The 21422-nt window shown below is 35.2% G+C and overlaps 1 protein-coding gene across 1 annotated transcript in view; it reads left to right on the top strand.

Annotated features, from left to right (window-relative positions):
- The window catches only part of LOC135610404 (myosin-6-like), a 33215-nt gene that overhangs the window by 3120 nt on the left and 8673 nt on the right, over positions 1-21422 (top strand). Inside the window, exons 9-30 of the mRNA XM_065104875.1 lie at positions 1535-1684; positions 1784-1920; positions 2023-2169; positions 2320-2421; positions 6718-6775; positions 6895-6996; positions 10049-10086; positions 10183-10309; positions 11092-11262; positions 11348-11479; positions 11769-11878; positions 11966-12026; positions 13709-13886; positions 13986-14191; positions 14588-14707; positions 16244-16342; positions 17348-17560; positions 19260-19399; positions 19549-19642; positions 19747-19785; positions 19872-19955; positions 20041-20211. Of these exons, the coding sequence (XP_064960947.1) occupies positions 1535-1684; positions 1784-1920; positions 2023-2169; positions 2320-2421; positions 6718-6775; positions 6895-6996; positions 10049-10086; positions 10183-10309; positions 11092-11262; positions 11348-11479; positions 11769-11878; positions 11966-12026; positions 13709-13886; positions 13986-14191; positions 14588-14707; positions 16244-16342; positions 17348-17560; positions 19260-19399; positions 19549-19642; positions 19747-19785; positions 19872-19955; positions 20041-20211 (2679 nt within the window). The remainder of the gene's footprint in view (positions 1-1534; positions 1685-1783; positions 1921-2022; positions 2170-2319; positions 2422-6717; positions 6776-6894; positions 6997-10048; positions 10087-10182; positions 10310-11091; positions 11263-11347; positions 11480-11768; positions 11879-11965; positions 12027-13708; positions 13887-13985; positions 14192-14587; positions 14708-16243; positions 16343-17347; positions 17561-19259; positions 19400-19548; positions 19643-19746; positions 19786-19871; positions 19956-20040; positions 20212-21422) is intronic.

Below are 21422 nucleotides of genomic sequence, written 5' to 3'. Positions count from 1 at the left end.
ACCTACTTACTGAACTGGATCAGGCAAAAAGCCCTCATCCACATGTGGTTCAAGCTTGGACCAGTAAACGCCATCTAGTGTGTGCTGGTCCAAGCATAATGTGCTGAAGATAAAGCTAGTCTTGTAGGTAAACAAAGCCATCCAACTAGGATTAATGTGAGGTGATAGAACTTATTATTTAAAGTGAAAACCTGTTATCACTGGCTAAGTCTCCCGATTACACAGTCAAATATTGTAGGAATACAATGATAGACACATGGTTGCCTAGAAGCAACAACCACAGGATGAAGTTTTAATGCTCCACTAAAAGGATATGAATCTGATATTTATAGAAAGGGGTGTTTGGTATTTTTTAGAGTAAGATTCAGCTGAACTTGGAAATTCTTAGATAATAAAATAGCTTTAATATCCTTGTATTCTGTCAGTCACTATAAATTGTTTTAATAGACATGAAATGACGGATGAGCTGCTGTATAACTTTTGTATGCTACTGTAATTGGTCGATTGAATGAATAAGTCTGAGTGAGGACTTCCACCACATAAGAAACACACTGTAATACCTGCTCTCAGGGAATTGATCAGCGGGAATGATATCAAAAATGCAAGGAGTGGCCCTCATAATGCTATTGACTGGACATCGTCTCATTCTTAACTGTGTTGCGTTTTGGCCATATATATTATATTGTTAACTGAGTTTCTTCATATGCTCTTGGGTTAATTTTCCGTTATTTAGAAGCATGACGAGATTAGAAGTGTAGGCTAAAATTGCTGTAAAGATGTGTTCAGTCCAATACTGAGCAATCATTTGATTATCTTGGGAAGAATTAATATCCTTATCTTCCAGCCAACAACAAGAAGCTCTAAGTCCCAACTATTCAGGATTTGCTCATGGTTGGGCTCCTGATCTGCAAGCTGTATCTCTCTTTCTTCCTTTATGGTTTATGTTTTTCATTTCACTACTATAATCTTCCATTATTCTCTTCATTTCTATTCTATGTTATTTTCTGCTGTTGGAATGAATTTAAGCTACTAGTATTTTGAGTGATTGAGATTGAAGCCTACCTTATTAGCCTCTGGACGGCAATCTTGTAACACCACGAAAGTTCTCATACATCAAATTATCCATTTGATGTAAGAAGGATGGGGTATGTTCAGCAACATCTAACTTGAGCATAGATATTCTGTGATGACATTGCTTTCAGGTAATTGTCCCTACACTTTTTGATGTCCTACAAAACAGTACTCAATTCAGGTTGACACTGCCCCTTGAATCTCTTAAAGATTCTTATTCTGCTATAGTGACTGCACGTCCAAGATTCTATTAAGTATTAACCACTTTACCTTAAAGTGTTTCCACTCTCAAGATTAAGAAAAAGGAAATATAAATAGTAAGAGAGCAGAAGACAGAGAGTAAGCAGCAAAAGGAAGGGAAAAACGGTGTTATATTATGGTTGCTTGGATCGGTATTTATTGTGATATCATGGTTTTGAGTGGTTAGCCAAATTTGACTTCACTGTCGCCAATGTTTAAACAGGACATTGAAAGATATAAAGTGGGAAATCCTAGAACATTTCACTACCTAAATCAGTCTAACTGCTATGAGATTGACGGGTTAGATGAGTCCGAGGAATATTTGGCAACTAGAAGAGCAATGGATGTTGTTGGAATCAGCTCTGATGAACAGGTACTTCTTTTTCTTGTTCTCTTCACAAAGATTTTACATCCTTCAATAAATATTTATGTAGGTGTTTTATTCATCTTTTGCAATGTCTGCTTTATTCAGGATGCAATTTTCAGAGTAGTGGCAGCTATCCTTCATCTAGGAAATGTTGAATTTGCAGAAGGAGAAGAAGAAGATTCATCTGTACCCAAAGATGAAAAGTCTTGGTACCATCTTAGAACTGCTGCAGAGCTTTTCATGTAAACCCATTTCTTATCCCAAGTTCTATTCATTTTACTATCATACTACAAAAATATCTTTAGCAAAAACAAATACAACAAATGCAACACATTTTCTTGTAGGTGCAATGAAAAGGCTCTTGAGGATTCATTATGTAAGCGCATTATTGTAACTCGTGGTGAGAACATTACCAAAAATCTAAATCCAGAAGCTGCGGCTCTTAGCCGTGATGCTTTGGCAAAAGTTGTTTACTCACGGTTGTTTGACTGGTCAGTGATACTGAATTGCTAATGAGCTTTGAAAAATGAAATTGTTAACATGGATGCTTACCAGTACTGGATCTTGTTCAATCTGGTTGTTCTTTTTTAAGTAGTCATCCTACTTGCTATACTATTTAGTGCTTTTCTTGTGTTATGCAGGCTGGTGAACAGGATTAACTGTTCGATTGGTCAAGATCCTGACTCAAAGTTTTTGATTGGAGTGCTGGATATTTATGGCTTTGAAAGTTTCAAGACAAACAGGTGCTTCACTGGTACGCTTTTGTATTCATCATGGAAGATGTCAAAATATTTGCATGATTTGCATCAAATCTGGGGTGCAGATTTGTGTTTTCTTGCATGATCATTGCTAAGCTGAGTCCAGTTCAACTTGATTTTTTCTAACAGAACTACATCAAAGATGGAGTATATTATATGCTGTAGGTGTGGTCTGTGTTTGATGTCTTGGATTAAGTTTTAAATATCCTACACTTAATCTTAAGAGGTTTCAAGTAAAATTTATGTAATTTACCATGAAGTCTACTTGTAATTGGAAATAAGCTTCAGGGAGAGTTTGGATAATATTTTGTTGGTTTGACAAAGTAGAATTGCTATAGAAATATCTTCTGCCTCTCGTTCTTAGACCTCTTTGGAGTTTCCTTGTTTTGCCAGAATTTGGAGTGTGGTACTCGCTCACCAATTTCATGTGTTGCTTTCTCTTAGCATGGAACTTTATGAAGAAAAGTTATCTGGCAGGCTGGCATCTCGCTGCTATTTATTATGCCGTTCATGCAGACATTTTGTTTTAGATACTTTTTTAGGCAAATACATTTAAGTTCTATTTTTGCTAGAAGGATTTGCAGCACAAAAGTTGGATATAACAAAATACTGAACCATATTTTGTAAGATTGCTGCACAGGGATTGCAAGATCAAAAGAAACCAGCATTTCGGTGTGTATCAATCTGCATCTAGACAAACACATATACTGGAAATTTCATCAGCCAGTTTTGGTCATGATCCGTCATGTCCTATTCAGGATGCATTTAAATCCAACTGGTGCACTGAGTTTGGCTAAGGTTGGATTGATTCTCTGAATGCTTTAAATGGCTAATAGAGGCTTCGCCATTAGTGAACTAGACCATCACCCACTTATCCTAGTCTCCATGATAGAGTACATCAACAGGCATTTTCAGACTGTTTCTGCCTTTCGAACAGTGACAGTGGCATTAGGTTTGACTCTTATCTTACATGACAGCAATTATGTAGATAGTGGGACTTTAACCACTCTCTACTCTCAGTCGTGCCAATCACCTCAGTGTATGAAAGGTGCTCATTGAGTCTCCGAAGGAGAGTTAAGTTTAAGGTTTAGGATTTAGGATTTAGGGTCAATTGACTCTCTCTGGAACCAGCATAAGGCAGGAGCCTTGTGCACTGGCTTCTGTTTTTGAGTCCAATATTGGATCTAAATTCTGTCTCTTTCGTATTTTCTGTGGCGAGGGTTTCTTCTGTACCGCTGACATGGCTGACTGTATTGTACATTGACACTGTATTTTACTTGTATTGTACTGGTATATGTGGGTGCCTAAAGATCCTCTTGAGCAATTTAATCACCTTTTGAAGATACTGAACTTCCAAGAAACAAAAGATTCAGGTACTGGAACCTTCAAGAGAAAAAAAATAATCAGCCAAGTGCATGAAACTAGTTCAGTTTTCTAGAAATTAGTGGATTGACAGTTCTTGCTTCCTTCAGATAATGGGATATGCTTTATCTAAATCTATCATCTTAAGCATATTTAGTTGTGCCATTTTTCAAATTTCTTTACACCCATAAATATCCAGATTCCAGACCATCTTTCATCTGGTTATTATTTAGGCCTACCCATATTCATTTCATTAAGAGAATGAAAGAGCATAAATGCAAAGAAGGGAGAAGAAGAATGGGAACCAATAAATGGTTCAGTGATCAGTACAACAGTGTCCAAGCCAAAAAGAAAAATCACATTTAGCTGTCCTCTTTTAGGCAATTAATCTTCCAAGAAAAGAATCACCACACAACATTTTTGAGAAGTTCCTCACGATTGGTAATTTGGTATAAAGATCATGAAATATTTTTTACTATTTATTATCTTTACAGCATCCATCCCAAATTTTATGTTGAGGACAACACAGAGAACTATTTGTTGACTCCCCACAGATATCGTAAAGATTTGCAAGATCCTAGAGCACAGAAATTATTAATTTCCGCATCTCTGAAACCACATTATGCCTATTTAGATGTGGCTCATATTCTCAACATTAAGATTTGCAATACCGTTCAATATGGTCCGGTATGGTTCGAATGGGTGGTATTTACTGGCTCGACAGGTTACACAGACGAATGTAAACTGATGATACACCGGATGTACATCTGCACCGCTTGATTCATGTTCGGTACCAGGATGGTACTGACCGGCACCGATAGTTCATTGGGACACTGAATGTAAACAGATGGTACACTGGTACAGGGTCGGTACCACCCGAGATGGAGTGGTACAGGGTCTGTACCAAGCAGTTTACTTTTTTTTTTGTATTTTTCAGCCTTATTAGGCTTTTTGTCAAAATTTGATATGTACCGACATAATGACACTAGTACACGATATGGACTGATAAAGTACCGTTTCGAGCCCGGACCAGTACATGAAATTGACCTTGCTCAACATGATAAGAGCACAAAGAATAAGATGTGTCCCAAATCCATCTTTTGTTTGCAATAACTAGTTGATGTAAATTCTTCTTTTTAGGGCAAGCCGCATAAAAACTTCTGCTTTCAGAAGACAAATTGGCTACTGATTCACTTCCCAGAGACTCAGAGGGGGCATTGTGAGTTAGAGAAGTGATAAAATGATACAACAGAAAACTCTAAAGTTGGGGTGATAAAATGATACAACAGAAAACTTAAAGTTGGGGCTTGGAGCATGTTTTGAATGGGTGGATAACTCTGAAGTAAGAGGAAAATGATGTTGTTTGAGCTATGAATCTTGCTAAACATGAATGCAACGACCAATTTCCATATACCAAAAGAGCCAAGATATAGCAAAACAAGTACCCACCACCAAGAGACACTGTGAAATAGGTTAAAGTTCTTCCTTTTGCCCATTAATTCAGAGGGGTAATCATCTTGAAATAATTGAATTTCTCTACACTTAGGACCCCGATCTATCTTTTTACTTTTTTGCCAAAAAAAAAGTCAATGAAACAAAGTAATATTCACTATGGCTTTATTTTTACCTAGTAAAAGGCAAGGTCCTCTTAAAGCATCAAGCTTTTTTATTAACCAATTTGAGAAAAAAAGACATAATGAAGAGTGCAGTTGATGAGGCATTGAGTTTACACTATTAATCTTACTCCCATAAATGAAATTTGGCTTTTCTATGTAACTTGATTTCAAATTTCTTGATAAAAGATTCCCAATTAGATTCCAGGAGTGGCCTGGCTCCAATTGGTAGGGCCATATATGTTTAAGTCAAATTAGTTGACAATATAAATTTTAGGTAATAGGATAAAGTAGTTTACTAAAAGACTATTTTGGTTCTTGTGTAATTCTTATTTATTTGAATGTGAATTTGTTTTTTTTTGTAAACAATCTTCCTATATATGATTTAAATCTTTTAGAGTTCTTGAGTAAACACATTTTTTATGGAAAAAATAGAACATCTTGTAGTGTGCCAAAATTAATTTCATGACTCCGTGGGTCTTCAAGACAAGAAATTCTATTTTTGCTTGGGCTGGTTGGTAACATCCAGTATTTACTACTTCAGGAGTTATTCTAGAAGCAAATTATCCCTTTTCAGGTTGTCTGATCTGTTTTCCTATAGACTCTGGGCGTAGGGTTCTAGGTTGCTCATTTTGGTTCACTCTTTTCGGTACATGCTGGCATATTATGTGGTGGTATGCCAGCACTGACCAAACCCATACAAGTCTGATCATGGACCACCATGGTTCCGATACCCCAAATGTTAATCCTTGCTTCAAGGATTCTCACATGCATTATGTTTGAAAGGATAGTTATTTTGAAAGATAAGGAGTGACCTCCAACCCTTGAATCAGTCCAACTTCCTTTTCTCTGATGAGGATTTTAGATGGGGAATCTGTGGTACCCCATTTGATCTGATATCTAGTTTAAGAAATTCAACCCCTACAACAAAAGAGAAGGGAAAATATAGAACCTATTATCCTCTCTTTGGCAGAAGCACTTGGTACTAGGTTGTTGACGAGAACCATAAATCTAGAAATGCTTGAGCTTGGTATGCACAAACATTGAAATGAGTGTAGCAGTAAGTTTTATAAGGTTATCTGACAGATGTAATGGGTTAGTGGTTACTTTAAGCAACTTGTTCTCTTCCCATGCTTACCATTGATTTTTTCTTATCTTTTATGCATATCAGTTGTACTGTTTGATGCCTTTTACTAATATATGGCTGTTCTTGTTTAAACTGTAACTAGCTAATCATTTTACTGGATTCCTTAATCTCTGATCTTAACAGTCATGCTTTAAATTCTAACGTATGCATCACTTGCAGCTTTGAGCAATTTTGTATCAATCTTACTAATGAAAAACTGCAGCAGCATTTTAATCAGGTTTGGATATGGAAATTATCTTCCATTTGCATAGTAGTTCCTAAACATACTATGTTGGGAAGACAATTAATTTATATGCACCAGATGATTTCTGATTTATTTTTTGCTTCTTGCAACAGCATGTTTTTAAGATGGAACAGGAGGAATATACGAAAGAAGAAATTGACTGGAGTTATATTGAATTTATTGACAACCAGGACATTCTGGATCTTATTGAAAAGGTTGTTTATAGGTTTACCTTGGTTATTTGTAATTTAAAATTGCTTTTACATTGACTGCCATCAATAGATGAGCATTCCCATAGACCTGCAAGTTAACAAGTCATTAAATGTTTATTGTAATTTATTATTCAGTATTGAAATTTGCGTTCATTAAATTTGTGTTGCTTATATTTTTTATATTCTTTTGGTCTGTCATTTTAACTATTTTCCCCAAATAATCAATTGCCAATTTTTTTTGAAGAATCATCTTTACTACTCCTAAATAGCTAGATAAATCAACTTTAAAACTATGAACTGGCTGTACAAATTTCGAAAGTAAAATGTTCATTGTGCAATTCTTTGGGAATTTGCGACACACTATTAGAGTGATTTTATTTTCTTTACAGTATAATTGTAGTACCTGCCTGTTAATGCCGGAACTTAGTTCCCCTGTCATATGTGCAATTGCCCGCATCAAGCTTGTATTATTATAGCCTACTTACAAGTTTCTACCATGCTACTTTCTCAGACATGTTGCTCAATTTTCTGGTTGCCTATAAATTCTACTGTTATGCCTTTTAAAATTACATGGATTCAAAGATTAAACTCATTTACATATCAAAGGAGCATGAACCACTTCTAACAAAGCAGTTATTATAATCTCAAAAGTTCTTCAAGGATTTGTGGACTCTTATCATGTAAGAGAATTTATTGTTAAGTTTATTTTCAATTGACATCTGTTAGCTACAATTAATCTTTGTTAAGGATTATATTTTTACAGCACAATGTAGTACCTCTAGGCCCATAATCATATGATACAAGTGCTTTTCTGCCCAGAAGATATGTTATGATGCATCAATAATGGTAAGATCTGAATAATTGTGATAATTAAGAGTTGAACTGGAGGTTGGAAAGCTAATAGAAATCAATATAAATAATACGTGAGAAAATAAATAGAAGACAAATGCACATCAAAGTTCAGGAATAGTCCATCAGCTGAGCATCCAGAAGGCACCCTCACTGTATGTATCCTACCCACGTTTTTGACTCGAAGGCCATAAAGCATGTCTATGGCTAATTCTAAAATTTTGCTAGTTTATATAGTTATATAACTTATATTTATGATCAAGGATAATGTTAGAGATATTATAGCGCAAGTAGACAGTGAATCATATGATTATTTAATTTTATAACGGAGGACTCTGGTTTAGGAATGGATTATTAGAGGGAAAACTAGGTCAAATAAAGAAATAAAAAAGCTGAAATTAGGGTCAACCTGTTCACATCAGATTGAGAATCGATAAAACTTATTTTAAGGAAATTAAACAAAGTGAGCATGCTTCTATCAGTTCAACAAAAAAAATAGTAAATAATGAATCAAACTAATGACTGACACAAGGTTTCAAAGATGGAAAACTACGTTCCGAATCAATACAAAACTATATTATTGGTATCTTGATTGAATTAGTTTGGTACAAAATTTGCAGCGAGTAGCCTAGAATGAGTTACTTATTAGAACTGATGGGTATAATGATTGTACTAAGCTGTATGTACTAGTTAGTTGGTGATTTAAGATACAGACGGCTTGATTTTTGGTGGAATCTTATGATATTTAGTGACTATTGGTTTATATTGTGTTTGAAACCAAAGAATCAAATATCGAGCTACACTTATTGGTTTTTTTTGTTCGATGAACATACTATTATTAGAGTAAAAGCTTGATGGTTAAAACTTAGGGCATTAGGGGTTTTATGCGATTGTTAGGTGTCTCCTAGATTGAGAAACAAAAATTTTAAGGCAACTCAACCATGCTTTATGGATTCGGGTGTTCACCTATTAACAAATAACATATGCAAAATTTTATATTTCAGATGATAATTTTGAGCTGGATGCATGAAATTGTTAGGTATGATAGAAAAAATAATGCTTTAATTCATTAATCGGTGACCAGAGGATAAAATGAGAGAGAAGCCAATACATACATATTCAGAGGAAATTTATTGATGTTATGGCCAATTAATATTATTGGTGCAAGAAAAAAAATATTACTAGTGCGAGGAGAGTGAGGAAAAAACTTAAAACACTATATTAGAAATAATAAAATAGAGTTTTGACTGATTTTTTATAAACTAGAGATATTGTGTTGCATAGAGGTCAATGGTGAAAAAAAAGATCCATGATCCCAAATAGTTAACTTCACAACTTCTTGTCATCGTTATTGTTGTTCTAAGTCCTCAGTGACTTGTCATGCAACTCCTATCCATGAGTTGCTGTCAGAATCAGGATCTAATTATTGACACTGGCATGAAATTACATACTATGTTACCTCTTCTTTCTGTTAAAACAGGATAAATCCATGTAGTCCAGCACAAGGTTCACAGTACTACTGCATACCCTCGGTACGGGCAGTATGTACCAATCTGATAGGGGACCAGTATGGGTGGTACAAATTAGTTTGGCGGTATGCCCATCGTATCATATGTCGATATATCGGTATGGTTCGGTATGTATCGTACCAATGACCAGTTGGTATACTAGTATGAACCAGTAAGACGAGCCATGGTCCAACAACATTTCCTTTAGAAGACCAAATTTGGCATTTTATCAATATCATTACTTATATTGGTTTTGAGTGATGAAGAGTGTGCTAGTTGATGAAGATTTTCTGAAGCCACACTGGAAATTAGTTGTTCTAGTTGATTGTCACACCTATAGTTAATATATAAATATATGTGTATATATATTTTGACCAAGATGGTTTCTTTAAGATGTCAATGAGTTCTGCTTCTATTTAGTAACCACAAATTTAAATAAAAATTTTAGGAAATGTCAATGAATTTCAGTAAAAGTGACAAAACAGTATAACATATTCTTGCATCTGTTGGTCTATATGTGCATGGGTATTGACTTGTAAGACATATATATCCATATTTGTTTCCAGATATCCTCGTTGAACTTGCATTATTTCTTGTTATAATTTATAGCTTGACAGGGAGTGTAGTTTTTGATTTTATGGAGTTATCAGATGACCAGGATCTCTTCATTTTCTAACTTCTAATCAAACAATTTTCAGAAACCTGGTGGGATAATTGCTCTCCTAGATGAAGCTTGGTATGTATGAGAACACAACTCCAATTCTTGAATTTAATTGATAGCATATTGCCTGGAGATCAGCATCTGATGCATGTTTTCTTTTCTTTTTTACAGCATGTTGCCAAGGTCAACACATGAAACATTTGCAGAGAAGCTGTACCAAACTTTTAAGAATCACCAGCGGTTCAGCAAGCCCAAATTTTCACGTTCAGACTTTACTATCCGTCACTATGCTGGCGACGTAAGTTGAAATGTTCACTATTTGCTCTGACCTGAACTTTCAAAAAAAGGTGGTTTGCTTCTATTTGGAATTTGAAAAATTTAGAAAATAATTAGCTTATTATTTGGAATCAAAAGGAACATAAATCCAGTGTCTGCCATACCGAATCGTACCGTCTGGTACGGGCGGTACATACTGGTCCGACAGGCCAGCGGTATGCGGACCGCCCGGTACCGGTTCGCACTGTAGCAGTGCTACAGTGCTCGGTATACCATACCGGTACCGAGCCCAGGTCGAAATATCGGTATGGTACGGTATTGCGAACCTTGCATAAATCATCATTATATATAACTTTATAATTTGTTGTACAAAACCATGGTCATGTTAATAAGTTTAGTCCCTTCTCTGTTTGTAGTCTACACTTTTCTGATCTCTTCATGACATCTCTATGACAATATTCGAAATTTTGTAAGAATCAATACTGTAAGTCGAGTTATATCACCATGATTTTGAGTTATATAAATAGAGTATAAACCATATCTGAAACTGAACTGGGCCACAATATTTTTGTTTGGTTTCTATAGTTAAATCATTTGGTTTGTTAGCATAATTCTCAAACAGTAATTTACTAGTTCGTTTTATTATTATTTTTTGATAAGTTCGTTTTATTATTCCCATAAACTGGACCAAACCGGGCTGTTTGTAGTCTTGATGTAAACGATTTTAGGTTTTCCTTCAACTTTTAGTATTTCATTGTAGATTAATTACATTCGGGTATCATTTTTTTCTTTTATTTTTATCAGGTCACATATCAGACAGAATTGTTTTTAGACAAAAACAAAGATTATGTTGTTGCTGAGCATCAAGAACTCTTGGGTGCTTCTGGGTGTACTTTTGTTGCAGATCTCTTCCCACCTCTTTCTGAGGACTCATCAAAATCTTCAAAGTTCTCATCGATAGGTCTAAGATTTAAGGTGAAATGTTCATTCACTTGATGTGCAATTTCTGATGCTTCTATGCTGCATTTGTTTACTGATTATTGTGCCTATGACTATGCAGCAACAACTTCAAACGTTATTGGAAACCCTAAGTGCTACTCAGCCCCACTATATTCGTTGTGTTAAACCAAATAATCTTCTGAAGCCAGCAATTTTCGAGAACCATAATGTGCTTCAGCAGCTTCGTTGTGGGGTAATTTTTTGTCCATTTCTCAAATTTTCTGCATGTTGTTTGTTCTTGGCAAGAATTGCGCAGCACAGCTGTGCTTTCTGTGGTGCAACATCTACAAAGCTATGTAGTAGCATAGTGACATGGTAGCACGAGGGCATGGCATCACAGAACAATCGGCATAGTGTCCAACTGTCAATACCAGTCAGGACGTTTTGTATTCTGGCCCAAGCACAATGGGAGCAAGTTACAAAACTGAAATTCTTTTGTCATACATGTAAATTCCAAATGATGTACTTTATGTGGCATGCAGGGGGTATTGGAGGCAATCAGGATAAGTTGCGCTGGGTTCCCAACACGACGCACATTTGATGAATTTATTGACCGCTTTGGAATTTTTGCATCTGAACTGTTAGATGAAAGGTAATTATTGTGGATATTTGAGTTTGATATTGATGCATTTAGACTTCTAATTAGCTGCACATTTCCATTTCATTTTTCAAATGGAAGTTCTGATGAGGCTGCTGTTACTAAGAGACTGATGGAGAAGGTGGATCTGAAAGGCTTTCAGGTAACTTTACAGTTGGCATCAAGAGGCATGCAATTGTATTTTTGGTCATCGAACTAAGCAGGATTTTCTGCAGGATCATTCATTCTTTGTCCGTTACTTGGTGAACGTCTAATTATACGTTCATTCACATATTTCTTTTCTAGTAATGCATCACCAATGTTTTATGTTTACACCTGGTGCTTAATCTGATGTTCCCTGCTATAATTCTATGACATGACTAAAAGTGGATGGCTTGAAAATTTGTAGCATATAGACAGTATCTCTTCTAAGGAGCCAGAGAAATTTTGCTTACTACATCAGTAACCTGGAGATGAGATGTAGGCGCACTAGTTCAATAATTGACAATGTGAATTTAGCAGTCATATCTCAGAGACCTAAGCTCGAGTTTAGCAAAATCTATGTAATTTTATTATAGAGCAAATCCTTTAGCATTCTTGAAACATACAAATTGGCATTTATATATTGGAAACCTGCTTTCAACAGTTGGAACTAGTCAGGAAATCAGAAGATGTGAGCAAAAGTTGCCAAATGTATAAAATTTTTCCCCTTAAATCAATCTTCGCTGTGAATCTCTACTATATCCTCCTGGATATGATCTGATATGAACTTAAATATTTGAGTGGTATTTAGTTTATTTTCTTGACAAATTGTTAATATGAAGAAAAGCTGAAGCTTTTCTTGCAATCAACTTGAAGTATTTCAGATCTCAATTATTGAACATACTATTAACAATTTAACATTATCATGTATTATGTACTCTAAAAATGTAGATGACAGAGAATCTTGAGCTTTTACAACTAGTTTTTTTTTTTCATCACAAATAACCAGGAGAGGATGGACCTTAAGCCTAAGTGATAATAATAGGCCACTTTTGTCATATATACTAACCAGCCCGATGTCAACTCTTGATGTGGGCCTAATCATTGGGATGTTTTAGTTCCAAACTGGAAGCTAGATTTCAGATACCACTCTGACAGATATTGACCGATCCTTATTGGTCCAACCAAAAACCTTTACTGGACCATATAGCTCAGTAGATAAATATTTATTTTTTCAGTTATACCGGGCAGTACATGTTGGTATATCCACCAGATTGAGATTTAAACCTTGATTAGATGTAGATGGTGGATTGTATTATTATGCATCTTGGGTTAGAATATGTCCAATGTTACCAGGACATAATTGCTTGTGGTGCATGGGACATGCTGGAATTTATTGTGCATTTTTATGGTTAACCTTGATTGATATGGGGAGCAAGTTAATCAAGGATAATAGCAGTAATGTGGTGGGCCTCTGGATTTGGCATTACCTAGATGACTATGATGCCACAATCCGTCCAACATTTTAGTGGTGAAAATGCAATGCCCATATTGAACCAACTATCGTTAGAGGTAAACTGAGTTGTCTTGGCATATAAGGGTAGATACCCTTACTACTAATAACCTGGGATTAACGAACTTAGGATATATGGCTACACGCTACATCTTGTTTCCTTTGACTGCTATAGCCGAAGATTGTACATGACTTATAAAGCTCATAGAAAAGTGCAAATAAATTAGTGCTTTTGCATGATGTTGATGTGTGGTTAGACTGCATATGTTTGTCAGTTTCTCAAAAGCAACAGTGAAATGAATGTTGCCTAGTCAAATGACCACATTCATGCTCAATCTGTGAACCTTCAGATAGGCAAAACCAAGGTGTTTCTTCGTGCTGGTCAGATGGCTGAATTAGATGCTCGTAGGAACGAAGTTCTAGGACTCTCAGCCAAGAAAATTCAAAGGAAATTTCGTTCATATTTGGCACGCAAAAATTTCATTTCACTCCGGAAATCAGCTATATCGATACAAGCTACATGCAGAGGTAAATTGTGCTCCATCTATAGTTTGCTGCGCATCTGACACCCATCAAAATAAATTTATTTTGGGTAAAATATTGATTTATGCTTTAATTTTATTGAAGGACAAATTGCACGTCAACATTATCAAAATATGCAGAGGCAAGCTGCATCATTGATAATCCAGATGTATTTTCGTATGCACCTTGCAAGGAAAGCCTACACTGATTTGTGTTCTGCATCTGTTATCATTCAATCTGGTTTACGTGGGATGGTTGCTCGTAAGGAACTTCATTTTAGGCAGGAAACAAGGGCTGCAGTAATTATCCAGGTAGATGAACTAATTTGTATTACATGTACATGTTAACTTATATGTTCTACCTTGTTCTTTTAGTCTGTGGAAAAGTGAAAACCGTCGGTTCATTCTCTATGTATAATATGTGTGAAATACTATGTTACTTTTATCTATTTAGCCAGGGAGCATTATGAACATGAAACCTATGATATTCAGTTGCTTATGAACTTTCGTTGATGTTAACTTACCTATTTCCAAGACAATATTATATCAGATATATTGGTGTAGTCCTATTAGTTTTCAGCTGTAACTACTGTCTTTCCCTGGACACTGCTGTTTAATGTATTATTATTATTTTTCTTGTTAAAGAAGACACTAAAACCTTCTGCTGCTCCTCTTAAAGTATGTAGTGTTCTCTCTTTTTTTTGTCAGAGTTATTTCCGTCGACACTTGGCACGATCACACTATGCCAGGCTAAAGATGGCAGCAATCACGATGCAGTGTGCTTGGAGAGCACGAGTTGCCAGATGGGAGCTACGGAAACTTAAATTAGTACGTATCCTTAGTTCATCTACAGTTGACCACTAGCATGTAGTATTTTGGCATTCTGGTAAAGATTAGATTATGACTAAGTTATGCTGCAAGAAGGCATTTAAGAACTCAAGTTTTTTGGAGCACTTAAAATGCTTGAATAATAGCAATGTTGATAAAGACTATTGTATATGAGCTATAATTGCTGTTTAATCACAGGAGTAACTTCTTTGCCTGCAAGGATACAAGCATGTACATTGACCATCCTCGCACCATGCATTGGAGGGAATCTTATGTAATTTATAGAGTTACAGATAAATAATCTAAATATGCTCTCGACATTTGGATATATGAAAGAAACCATTTTTTTTTTCTTTTAACACATTTATTATCTCAGATTACCATTTGCTATTTAAAGTCTACATTTTGCACTTATGCTAATGGCTACATGTTCTTATGCTTTCCTTTGATCCAGTTTTTGCATGCAAGTCTTATCTGATGGCAGAAATTGAACTTGAGGTATTCATGAGTCCACACTGAAAATGGTGGCAGTAAACATAAGAGCATGGGATTAAATGTTATGGTATATCAATATACCATGTTTCCTGCTATATATCTAGTTGACCAAGGACCAGTATGCTAGTGTACCATGTAGCCGACTATATATTGACATTAAGATAATTTTTAATTCTTTTGTGCACAACAACTGGAATGTACCTATTTGACATATTCCCGCAAGTCCTTGTCCACAGCCAATATCTGGTCCAAATTTTAAACCTTGTGTAACAACAGAAAATTCTTGATGGATCTTGGCGAACCATGAGCTTTATGAAACAACTAACTCTGGGAATTAGCAATAGACAAGAATTTTAAAAATTATAATCAGCAATAATGCAAAAAAGCAATGGGTTTTTCATTCTTAGATTTTTCTTAGCAATGAACTAATAATAATATCAAGGAGTTGTACACTATACCTGTCATGCAATTTTTTTAGTCTTCTCAAACTTTTGCTGAGACCTCAGCCCAAAGTTTAAGCTAATAAAATGTATGGCATGCCTGTTAAATAGTATTGACAAGATCATAGTGTTAATTCAATGAAGATATAACATTTATGGGACAGTTTATGTATTTTACACAGATAAATTTTTTGAAGGATTTGTAGTGTCTTCTGAGGGATGAATGCATGTTATTGTTGATGACATCCCCTTCTTGTCCAACTGGCAGAATAAAACACCCTGTCTTCCAAGCCATGTGACACTTAGAATGGCCTGATGCTGGTACCAAATAAAATAAAAATAAAAATAAAAAACCTGTAGTGGGTGTTTGAGTTGATGGTTTATTCTTTTAGAAGGTCAGCATAGTTTTTCTTTTTTTTCCATTCCATTACTTTTTCTGAACTAAAGAAGTTCCCAGTATTGTAATTCTGTTCTAGTGTATCCATTTTTTATCAAACTTATATTTATTTCTACATTTTAGTTAAGTCACAAATACCACATTTTTATTTAAATAAGAATTCTCTGTATTTTCTTGTTGAATCATTGTTGTCTTAATGTTCAGGCCGCAAAGGAAACTGGTGCTCTCCAGGAAGCCAAAAATAAGTTGGAGAAGCAAGTTGAGGAACTCACATGGCGGCTGCAACTGGAGAAACGCATGAGGGTTCGTTTCTTGTCAATGTTGAGTTCTTTTCATCTTGTTTTCATTTGAACACAAATTTCAAGTTTGTTGTTGATTGTTGAACTGACCAGTCGTATTTTATTTTACTTCTAAAATTAGATTTTTTTTTAAGTTGGTGTAAACACAGTGGTACAGTTGTTCCATAGTGACCTGTACGATGAATTGTGGAAATGGCCTTTCTGTTTAGGGTAAAATTTTGTAAACATCTCTTTCCCTGGATCAGTTACTGATGGCAGTGTCATGCATTGGGCTTCCCAATCTTGTGTAGAATGAAATTAGGAATTTTATTATTAGCTCAATATAGGTATTAAATGTTAATTACTTTTTGCACAATTTGTGGAACTAGTAACTCTAAAGCTTATGTCTTTTATTATTTTTTCCTGTTCTTGTCATGAATAAAGGGATGGTCAAGAAAGAATTTTTTTTAAAAAAAATTTATCTGCCAAGATGGTTTTATCTATAGCTACATTTCTTAGAATAGGAAAGTTTTGATGGAGACACATCTGATTACTGGTCATATATCACAGGATGGATCTTGTCATGAATCGTACTAACAAGTAACAAATATTCTTTTAATGGGATAACACCAGTGATAAAATAGACGACTACGTGTGACATTTTGGGATAAGTTTTCAAGATGATTTTTCCTTCTTGTTTGTTGTTGTACATATTATATTATTTTTCATTATGAAGCCTGTTTATAGTGTCAAAGCAACTAGTTATTAGTTTTAGCATGAAGATAAAGTGCTTGATGTAAGAATCTTTACAGGCCTTGCATTAGTCTATTGTTAAATCTTTTGTCTGGTTTTTAGATTCATGGTTGAAGTCTGCAACTCACATCTGCTTGGACAGACATAGTAGCTAGCAACTGAGATGTTTGATGCTCTATGGCTCTTTGAAATTGGAGTTGTTTTGACCTTTCATAGCATTCATGATCATAGCTCGTGTAGATCATCCTGATAGAAATTGATTTACCTTCGTTTGTAGCTTGATCTGGAGGAATCAAAATCTCAAGAGATTACAAAGTTGCAAGTAGCCTTGCAGGACACGCAAGGACAGTTTAAAGAAACCAAAGCTTTATTAGTCAAGGAGAAGGAAGCTACCAAAAGGGCTGCAGAAGATGCTCCTGTTATACATGAGGTCCAGGTTACTGATACAGATTTAATTGATAAGGTCACTGCTGAAAATGAGAAACTTAAGGTGAGTCAATTTTGAGTAGTGGATCTTTTTTTATCATTTTACTTTTCATTGTTATATCCCTCTGCAAACCAAATAAGTCTTAGCCTTATATTGCTGTGTCAAATGTAATACTGATAGTATAATTCGCTTTAAAGATGCATGTCCTCATGACAATACCTGTTAGCATATCATGGATTCTGTTCTGTGCCTGCACCAGCCATGTGCCTATGTTGTATGTATGGGCATGCACATTGGCATTGACATGGTCAATGTGGCAAAGCATGCTTTGTTCACATGGCTGCCCTCTACACTATGCCATGCAATTTCAGCTGTTCTTTCCTTTCTCTCTCGCGCACACGTAAACATAATGGTGTTTTTCATGCTTGTCTGAATATATATGTGGATAGAGAAAGAGAAGGAAGAAGGATCAGAGGAACCATTATGATTTTTAGTACTGCAATGGAGTGATAATTAGTTGAGAATTCTATAGACAGGATTATATCTTATTGGACTACTCCACATCTCAGTATATTAAATTGTTGGAAGTTGGAACAATCATTATACTGGGAGGAGGCAGACTCATATAAGCTATTTTAGGCATTCATACAAGTAGGGTCAAGAGCTGACTATATCTGCTGGTTAGCATATGAAGCAAGAATTAAAAACACATTTCCAGGATCTGAGTGTCGGTATGGTACTATGGTTCACAACCAACCAGACCAGCTGATGGTGAGAAAGAGAGCGGAGGAGGTGGAGGAGAAGGATGTGCAGGAGGAAAGAGAAGAAGAAGGAATTCAGGTGTCGGATAAGGATGTGCAGAAGGGTGTGCTTTGAGTGTGGGAGCATATGACTGTCATCAACTTTTGGGCATTTAAAAACATAAAAAGGAATCTGATACTGGTATCGGGTGGTAAGCTTACTGCCAGTACAGCTTCACTGGTCAACTAACCACATGAAACTTTAAATGCTCGTATGTACAAAAATATTCTTTGCTCCACCAACATAGTAAACGTCTAGTTAAGCCCTTGTGTAATATATATACATCCCTTTTCCAAGGTTGGGAAAAGGGACCTTTTTATTGGTGGGCCCACAACCAAAATGGAAAAAATGACAAGAAACAGTAAAGAAAATGCAAAGAAAAAGGGAATGGAATTGGCTATCCCCTCTTATATTTCATTTGGTCGTCCAATAAATGCACATACAATTAGTTCAACCATATATCATCAGGATAAATGACAATTATCTGCATTTATTCTACACTGTTTACATGTTAGTTTTGAAATGTAAATCTATGGTAAGCCATTTTGGATTAGTAAGGTCTTGAAGAATCTAACTGGCTTTTTTAGTGTAAAGAATTGGGATCATAAAAAAATACACTTCAATTTATTAGGTAATGATTATGATTTAAGCACTGCTTAGGGTTATAAATAATAGCCCTTTTTGTAAACCAGGTTTTATTGTAACTAGTAAGAAATAAGAAACAATGAACTTATCACATTTTACTCTATTTATAAAGAACAAAGATCCATCATGTGGTATGACGAGCTTGCCTATTCCCTCTTTCTTTGGGAGAAAAATTATCTGGACATTAGATCCTCAGGGTGGCCCTTGGATTTACCAATCCTTTTGATGATTTGAATTGGGCTGAGGAAAGCTCACGGGATATGCTGGTGTGCTTCATTTGCTTTTCTCTTACACAATGCTCCACTATAAATTGCAGGCTTTGGTGAGTTCTTTAGAAACTAGGATTCATGAAACCGAGAAGAAATATGAGGAAACAACCAAAATAAGTGAGGAAAGGCTGAAGAAATCGCTTGAGGCAGAGTCAAAGATAACTGAACTGAAAAATTCAGTGAAAAGGTTTCTATATTTCTCTCATCTGTATCTTCAGTATGGCATACTTTATGATTACTGGGACTATAATCTTGGTTGAACGTCTGATCCTTCATTCGTGATTATACGTGCTCTTTTAGATATTCTCAGATTGAGTTTGTATTTTCTAAGTGCAGCCTGCAAGAGAAACTGTCTAACATGGAATCTGAGAATCAAGTTTTACGACAGCAGGCCTTGTTGCATTCATCTGTCAAAAGCCCACCTGAACATGTACCAGATCCCTGAATTCTGAAATATGTCATGCAGAAAATTTTACAAATCTCATTTTCCTTTCTGTTATGGCCTTTTTCACTTTTTATTGCTTTTATTTGCAGAGCATAGATGGTGTTTCTGAGCTCAATAAAGAGACTAAGGTCTGAAACATATTCATGATAATATTTGCTTGTTATTTTGACTTTTTCCATGTGTTGGCTATATTATTCTTGAATCATTCTTGCAGGATTTTGAAACTGTTCCTCCTGCTATTAAAAACCTTGCCAGGTTTGATTCTAGGATAAGGAAATCTTACATAGATAGGCAGCATGTAAGTGCTAGTTTTTCTAACAAAATAAATCTGTTATCGTCCCAGTTCTTAAGATTTGTCATTCACAACAGTATTTTACATGCAGGAGAATGTTGACACACTTATAAAATGTGTGGTTCAAAATATTGGTTTTGATCTAGGAAAGCCAGCTGCTGCATTGACTATATACAAATGTCTTCTCCACTGGAAGTTATTTGAAGCAGAAAAAACAAGTGTTTTTGACCGGCTTATCCAGATGATTGGTTCTGCGATTGAGGTACTTGCAGCTTATTGGTCAATCAATGTTTATTTTAGTATTAACTATTAAGTAACTACAAATTATAGAGATATTACTTGGTTTCACTAGCCTTTTTAAAGGTGTGTACTATATAGCCTTTTGCTTAACTTATGATTGAACGTTGCTAAAGATTTTCTTCTTTTCATAAAATTAATCTTGCAGATACAGACAAATGATTAGATCTTACAGTTACATAATTTTCCGGCAAGAAGAGAGTCTTATTTAATTAAGATAACAAAATGAGGAATATCGGGAAAATGTGACAAAAGGAAATTACAGGATTAGAGTAGGCTATTAATCGCAAAATTGTTTCATGATCACGGTGGACTTGCAGCGACATGATCAAGATCAGCCAAGTCAACTAGAAAGGATCAATTGGATCTCAATTGACTAATAAAATAATCTAAAACAACAAGAAAACTAGAAAAATTATTTTGATATATATATATATATATATATATATATATATATATATATATATATATATAATTAAGAGACATGTAGATGCATATCTATAGATATAATATTTTATATTAAGTTATAACTTATAACCAATTGTATATTTTTATATAAGTTACCATTAAAAAAAATGAATATTATAAAATCAGATGATATAACTTGACCTAATTTAATTGTGTCTTGCGATAAGGCAATGCAAAACGAAGAGTTGAGGACCAATACAACTTAATTTGTTTGGCTTGTCCTTGACCTATTAGCTATTTGGAACCCAATCGGTTGATAGGTATTATCAATCATATAATCATCATTTGGAAACTGTCATATTTGGTTTGTACTCACCAAAGAATAAACAGGGGACTAAAAGATACAATCGCTGTTATCATCTCTACCAAAATTTCAATTCTCATTATTGGACCCCATACCAGTCCCTCACTCGACCAATATGAACCTGCAACACCATGTGTATCGGCTGCTGACAGACAAAATTTTTAAAATGAAAAGAAAGAGAAGGGAAAAAGACAGGATAGATCTTTTTTTCCATCCCACTCCACTGTGCTGAGAGAAGTAATAGCCCTAAACACTGCTGCCACCACTGCCTCTTCCATTCTTCTCCTTTCTTTTCTTCCATTGCTGCTGCCTCTACTGTGTGAAATGAAATTGCAGGAGAATGATGATCACCAAGTGGAGGCCAACATTTAGAATCTTCAACTGAAGCGGGTCATCATGATCAA

The sequence above is a fragment of the Musa acuminata genome, chromosome BXJ2-4, assembly GCF_036884655.1.
Source record: "Musa acuminata AAA Group cultivar baxijiao chromosome BXJ2-4, Cavendish_Baxijiao_AAA, whole genome shotgun sequence".
NCBI classification, from domain to species: Eukaryota; Viridiplantae; Streptophyta; class Magnoliopsida; order Zingiberales; family Musaceae; genus Musa; species Musa acuminata.
The sequence above is the reverse complement of the archived record's forward strand: the minus strand, read 5'-3'. Positions and strand labels throughout refer to the sequence as shown.